General features: G+C 33.0%; 1 protein-coding gene and 1 long non-coding RNA gene across 3 annotated transcripts in view; one reads left to right on the forward strand and one right to left on the reverse strand.

The window, feature by feature from the left end:
* The window catches only part of dctn1a (dynactin 1a), a 45,886-nt gene that overhangs the window by 34,615 nt on the left and 3,771 nt on the right, over positions 1–7,500 (reverse strand). The window contains exons 1-4 of one of the 2 annotated variants that reach the window (XM_056460852.1): positions 6,830–6,924; positions 1,943–2,194; positions 1,426–1,507; positions 1,267–1,298 (exon numbers count right to left, since the gene is read on the reverse strand). In XM_056460852.1, coding sequence (XP_056316827.1) covers positions 1,267–1,298; positions 1,426–1,507; positions 1,943–2,194; positions 6,830–6,865 — 402 coding nt within the window. In that variant the 5' untranslated portion in view covers positions 6,866–6,924. Of the gene's footprint in view, positions 1–1,266; positions 1,299–1,425; positions 1,508–1,942; positions 2,195–6,829; positions 6,925–7,500 lie in introns of those variants that run through there. The other variant, XM_056460853.1, reaches the window with a different exon arrangement.
* Positions 6,456–7,500, forward strand: part of LOC130231516 (uncharacterized) — a 6,547-nt gene continuing 5,502 nt past the window's right edge. Inside the window, exon 1 of the long non-coding RNA XR_008838054.1 lies at positions 6,456–6,618. This is a non-coding gene — a long non-coding RNA (uncharacterized LOC130231516). The remainder of the gene's footprint in view (positions 6,619–7,500) is intronic.

Genomic DNA, 7,500 nt, shown 5'->3' on the forward strand with positions numbered 1-7,500 from the left:
CAGTTATTAGAGATGAGTTATTAACACTATTATGATTAGAAATGTGTTGTAAAAATCTTCCCTCCATTAAACAGCACTCTGGAAATACTTGAAGAATAAATATGACCGGAGGGCGTATAATCTTGTCTTCAACTATATTAAACACTAAAACTATTAAAATATGTTGATTGTTTTAACTGAAATAAATCAGAAGTAATATAAACTAATATTAAGTATTAAAATAAAAATTATTAGATGGAAAATAAATGTATTTGATTCAACTCACCAAAACTCTGACTAACAGTGGAAATCAAATTAATATAAATACAACAAATTAACTAAACATAAATAGTAATATAAAAAAATAACTGATAAACAATACTAAATTTTTAAAATTGTGGTTAAAATTTAATAAATTAAATAAATTAAAAATAAAAGCAACGATTAAAAATAGGTTGAATTAAAATATATAATTAATTTTAAACCAATTTTAATAATTAATTTAAATAAAAGGAATATTTAAATATTCAGACGAATTTTAATTCTAATATAATTTAAAATGATTTGTAATAATTAATTTCACTATAAAGAAAAAATAAATGTATATAATATAATTAATTTGAAAATTATTTTAATAATTTTAATAAAATAATATTAAATTACTTTTACATTTTTAATTATTTAAATAAAAAAAGTAATTTCATTGTTCAAATTATTTTTAATTATGATATATAATTAATTTCAAAATATTTTAATTATTAATTAAAAAATTTATAATAAAATACATATAAAATACATTTCTTAATATTAAATATACTATTGTTTTTAATATAAAAAATAAATGTAATTATTAAAATTATAATTGCAATATATAATTAATTAAAAAATTATTTTACTAATTTAGATCAAAAAATAATACATTAGTTAAAAATAATTGAATAATTAATTTAAATAAATAAATAATTTCATTTTTAAAATAAATGATAATTATAATATACATTTTATTTTGTTAATTAACTAATTATAAACTGGAATTATAAAATAAACAACAACTAATATATATATATATATATATATATATATATATATATATATATATAAATAAATACATAATTAATTATATATATATATATATATATATATATATATATATTATATATATATATATATATATATATATATATATATATATATATATATATATATATATATATATATATATATATATATATATATATACTATATATATATATATATATAAAATACTAAAATAGCCCAGATTCATACCTGCTTGGCAGTCTTGGGTGTTTCCTGGATCTCTGCAATATTGGCCAGAAAAAGAAAGGGAAATTAGTTTGTTTATAGAGGAATAATCAGCATGAGTGTCAAGTTTATTTGTATAGCGCTTTCACAATAACTACACTTTTAAATCTGATCTGCGCTCACCTTTCTTCAGCAGCTTGGCCACACCTGAGTCTGGGGTCTCTGGAGAAGTGGCTGAACTGCCTCCATCATCCATCAGCTGGATCTGAACACACACAAACACATTAAGGCAAGAAAACAGACCAGAAACACACACTAAAGCTGCTTTACTCTTCCACACTTAACCTGTGTGCTTCTATAGATTATATAGATTTAACCCTTGAGTAATGGAGCCTTTTCACATTAGTGTTTCTCAGCAGCAGAAGTGGTCATAGTGTGTAAACTCAGAGCGCAGTGAATTGTAGAGTACCACACATCATTATTCTACAGTCCTATTAGCTGAAATGATGACAGAAAACCTCCAGGATGGTGTTATCAAGACTTTCAGAAAGAGGAAAACACTAGTGTGAGACTGATAACAGCAGATAGAGGAGAGATTAATGTCAGATTTACTGCCCTGCACCAATACACACTGCATTACACACACCTCACACAACTTAACAGATGCATGAAGACACTGACACAGGTGTGTGCATGTTACCTGAGACTGTCTGACGAATATCCCATGATTCTCCTCGCAGGTGAAGTAGCGTTTTCCCTGCACCGTGCCGTCGTTCTTGCCCTTGGCTTCATCTAGAATGACCCCGACCCATTTCCCCGAGGCAAAGAGTGTGGCGCCGATATAGGCCACGGTCCCACGCTGACCCTTCCCAATCACCTCCACCACCGAGCCCACCTTCACCGGACGCCCACCGCCGTCTGAACTCATCTTACCGAGCGCACCGCTCCACAGCTGACACACACAAACACACACAGACAAATATTAGCACATACATCAACCTTTATGCTGTCACATTCTGTTTATCATAACACAACAATATTAAAGCTGCACACTACACGGCGGAGTGATCATTCACAATCAACATCACGAGATCTGCAAGGATGATCTGGATTATTATTGATCCTTTCAATGTGCTTTTGAGGCCTGTGACTGTATAATGATGTTAAAAGCCTTCAGAAATAAAAACTGTACCATTTGTAAGTTTAATAACGATTAATTACATTGAATTATTTTTATATTTCAGTTACTGTACCTGAATACTGCATGTGTATTTTATCGGAGAAGGATCAAACACTGTTTATTTCAATGGTATCTATTTTTATTGTATTGATCTATGCTTGTAGATGCTTTATTGTATTTTAATCAGATGCATTTCTCTATAGAATCATCACAATCAGACTAAAATTATTCATTCTTTCCAAATAGAGATACTCAAGTCATCTGGTGAAATTGCATTCATATTCATATCATAATATATTTACCAGCAGGGGCGTGGCGGACATTTTAAAAGTGAGGGGGATGGCTGTATTAGATCATATGTTCATATAATTATTATTATTTTTTTTTTAATTCTTTTTTAGGGGTTTTCACCTTTATTTTGACAGGACAGTAGAGAGAATTGACAGGAAAGTGTGGGAGCAGAGAGGGGGGAAGTATCGGCATAGGACCTCAAGGCGGGAATCGAACTCGGGTCGCCGCGAACACCGGAGTGCATGTGTCGGTGCACTTTCCACTACGCCATAGGCACCGACATGTTCATATAATTATTAATCACCTGTTTCTAAATGGTCTGTCACTAAAAGTGAGGGGGACGGATCCCCCCTGTCGCTACGCCCCTGTTTACCAGAGCACATACAGGAATCAGAGAGTGATATTCAATCCTTTAAGACTTTTTTTAAAGACTCTTTCCATACATTTGAAGACCTTATAACCACTTTGGAAATGGAAACACTGGCAGGTTTTTAACCTGCAGTATATTTTCCAAATATTAATATGAGAAATTAATCCAAAAGTAAAGGATTATTCACATACAAAATAAAAATCTATTAAATCTAATTCAGCATGTTGGGGCCTACAGAACTGCAGAAATAATGGTGTTGCCTTGGTTAAGGGAGTAAACAAAGCAGCATGATGTCAAATCTAGCAGGATTTCAGTGATTTCATGAACAACACGGCATCCTGATGTTCACATTTAATTCAGGCAAACTTTAGCATACAACCGTACATCAACAATCTAAAATGAAATAAAATTTTATACCTTGCAAAATAGCATTTAAGACTTTTGACTACTTTTTAAAGGCCTTAAATTTCTCTACAATGATTTATTAACTTTTAAAGACCCCGCGGACACCCTGAATACATACATATCGCAATTATCATTAATGATGTGACGTTGTGCGCCGAGGCTTCGAAGCCTGTATCAAAAAAACGATACATCTCGCAGTGAAGCAGTGTGCCGGAGCTTGATTCGTTTAGCCATCATCACAAGATCAGTGATGTCTGAAGCTTCACTTTCGCCAATACCCACGTGACTGCTTCCAATTTTGATTCAGAGGTTTAAACACCCCCATGGGTTAGTAAAGTGTATAGCGAGAGATTAGGCGTCGATTACATACATTTCTACTGCTTCAAAGCATTGCACCGGTCCCACACACCAGTAATTAAACTAAAATACAACAGTCATTTATAGTAAAAAGGTTTTGAAGCATACTAAAAAGTGTATTAGTGTATTTATTTACAACTATCTTTAAAGAAAACCACTACATATCGGAGTATAGTGTTTATAGTGGAATCGCTGGTTCGATCCTCGCTTGGAAGGAGTGGATGGGTGAAGGACTAGTTGGAATAAGATGTAAATACTTTTGAACACTTTGGATTTTACTACAGTCATCTGAGGTGTAATGTAATATACCTTATGTGTAAAACTACAGTAATTGAGTTATTTGTTTATATTACTGTTGTTGTTTTACTACATGAATGAGTTGATCAGTTGTGAACATTTGACATTATTGCAACAGTGCTTTCCACACTTTAACCAGAAGAGGTCCTCATCGAGCTCTGATTTAGAAAGCTTCGAGTAACGAATCTTTTTCCAATACAACCGAGTCGAGCGCTTCACTGGTTCAGAAAGCTTAATTTCACCATCACTAATTATCATATTGAATCACAATAAATTTGATGTCGATAAGCCTGGACATTTTTACTCGATATTGATCTAAGAGCAAATCACACAGCAGAAATCTGTAAAAATCTGAGCAATGTGTAATCTGTTTTTGTTAATAAAACATATTTTTAAGTGTTAATGAACCCTCTAATTTTTGTATCTTCGGTCATTGTTGGGATACTCCTTTAACCCTAGAAGCATTAAAAGCTTATAACAAAATATATATCGTTATTGTTCAATACGGGAAATACTTATCAAGATTGCGTTTTCGCCATATCACTCAGCCCTAATTGCAATGTTAGATTTTTTATAATATAGTGCAGCCCTGCTGCCATATCACCGATAACCAAGTACAAATTAACCAATAAAGGCCCGTTCACAACAATAATGCCAAATATAAAGATAAATATATTTGTGTCCAGTTTAGGCATGGGCTGGGTTAAGATTCTGGAAGAATGATAACCTTGAATAAAAGTATCCCGGTATCACTGTTTTGTGATCACTCCTCTAAAATTTGTTCTTTTTAAATGTCTGAGTAAAAAACAGCAACTGTTTTCCTCACATAACACAATATACTTCATTTTAAGAAGCATGTAAAATATTTTCGAGCAGTAAACATGTCAGGCAAATTAATAATAATAATAATAATAAATCATTGACTTCAAGACTTATTTCTCTACAGCTTGAGAAGGCATCTTTGGACTTCTTTCTTTTCTGTGGATATTAAGTAAAGCCTCTGCGCTGTTCAGTTCTACAGCAGGCTGGATGCTGGCGTGTAAGAGTTTTGTGTTTCAGATGCATGCTGAATCATGGGTTGACCAGTAGCTTTTAATGTGCTGGAGATACTGATGCCCTAAAGAACTGAATAAAATAGTGGTAAGAAAAAATACATATACCATAGGAACAACATTAGAGAAAAGTTTAGCAGTTTTAAAACCTTGATTTTTCCATACCACTGTAAACCTTGAAATTGGTTATTGTCCCAGCCCTAGTCCACACAGACGAACGATTATGATCTGTCTGTTTTTATTTACACTGTGCTGTTAATTGTGTATTGTGTATGACCAGCAGGTGTCAGTCTCAGTGAGCTGCAGCACATCTGAACACAGTGTTGATCTGCTGACTGGAATCAATCTAATCAGGCCATTTAGCAATCAGAATCAGTTCTCCAACATTTTACACACAAACACACTCAATCTAGCACTAGATTCCTGACATACTTTTATTTTTACGCTTTAATTCGCCAGCACTTTGTGTACTTTTTATCATTATTTCCCATGGTATAAGGCACTGGTTCTCAATTCTGGTCCTCGGGCCCCCCCTCCTGCACATTTTGTATATCTTCCTACATAATACACCTGATTTAGATCATCAACTTGTTAACAGAGAGCTCCATGAACTGATCCTTATGTGTCAAATATAAGCGACATGCCAATTGAGAACCACTGGTATAAGCAAAAGTTTCCAAAATAGTACTGATCTGAGGGCTGAACATTATCAGTGTGCTTCTCTACAGTGGCGTCTGTATTTTCTTTGGATTCTGATTGGCTGCGTATTATTGTTCATCAGCTGGGAAAAATCCCTCTGTAAGTGATCCCAGCAAGTAGGGCATGAACACTACTTTTATAATTATTATTATTAAAATCCAAAGGTGTGCTTATTGACATTAGATAATGCACTGTGAGCTAACAAAAACTTACAATTAATGACTTTATTTGCATTAACCAATGTCAAAAAATATGAATAAACACTGTAATAAATGTATTTTTCATTGTTTGCTTGTGCTATTAAATTAGGTTTAACTAACAGAACCTTATTTTTAAAGTGTTAATGTCATTTCATAAGTATTTTATTACTAGATTTGGGTTTTGATTTTTCATATTAAACGCCTTTCGACATCCATAGTTGTTGTTCAGACGTCTGCTAAAGAACCACTGGTTATTGTGTATTTTTGTACAATATTATGTGAGGGACAAGGCTGCAGGGACAGTCATGTGCTTCTCCTAACAAACAGATCTCTGTTGAGAAAAGCCACACAGAAGAAAAGCACCCGATCATCAGCAGAATCCACCCGTCACTTCACATCTATAAACCTGCACGGCAAAAAACAACTACAACAGAAAACTCAAGAGAAAAGCTGCAGTCTTCAACACCTTGAACAGATGAAGAAACCACAACAATCAACATCCATGACGAGCTGACGTCCAGAGAGGTCAATATTATTTATTTAATCATTTTTAAAGCAATATTGTTGCACTTGCTACATTTTAATAAGTGTTAAATAAACTTTAATTTAAATAAATGTAGTTCTATATAATTATTTTAATTCAATTATTGTTATCACAATTAATTACATCCAAAAAAGTTTGTATTTACATCATATAAAATTATGAAAACAGATTTCCATAAGCTTCTTCACTCACCCGAGGAGTGCATGAGTTCCTCCTTGCCATCGACATGTTTGTTTAGAGATCTCTGTATGTTTAAGAGCGAATGTTTTGCCTTCCGAGCTGTGAGTGTTCTAGTGTGCACTACTGAGTGCTCCAGATATACAGTCATATGATTTCACCAATGCCAGCGGCACAAACATCACCACCACACTGAAGCACATCTGAGCTGCTCTAAAACTGATGATGCACCCACTGGGGTCGGGCAAATATCACAGATTTATGTCTAATGGGCGCAAAATACTGTTATTTAATGCACTGAAAGTGTTAATACATTTATTAAAGGGATAGTTCACTCAAAAGTTTATTTACTCTTGCTCACGTTGTTCCAGTCCTGTATAAAAATACAAAAATATTGTTTGGTAGATGTTAGAAAGATGTTTGATAGATGTTAGAAAGACGCTTGGTAGATGTTAGAAAGACGTTTGGTAGATGTTAGAAAGACGTTTGGTAGATGTTAGAAAGAGGTTTGGTAGATGTTAGAAAGAGGTTTAGTAGATGTTAGAAAGATGTTTGGTAGGTATTAGAAAGATGTTCGGTAGATGTTAGAAAGATGTTCGGTAGATGTTAGAAAGATGTTCGGTAGATGTTAGAAAGATGTTTGGTAGATGTTTAAAAGAGGTTTAAAAAAGATGTTTGAAAGATGT

This window comes from Danio aesculapii, chromosome 7, assembly GCF_903798145.1.
Source record: "Danio aesculapii chromosome 7, fDanAes4.1, whole genome shotgun sequence".
In the NCBI taxonomy this organism is placed as follows: domain Eukaryota; kingdom Metazoa; phylum Chordata; class Actinopteri; order Cypriniformes; family Danionidae; genus Danio; species Danio aesculapii.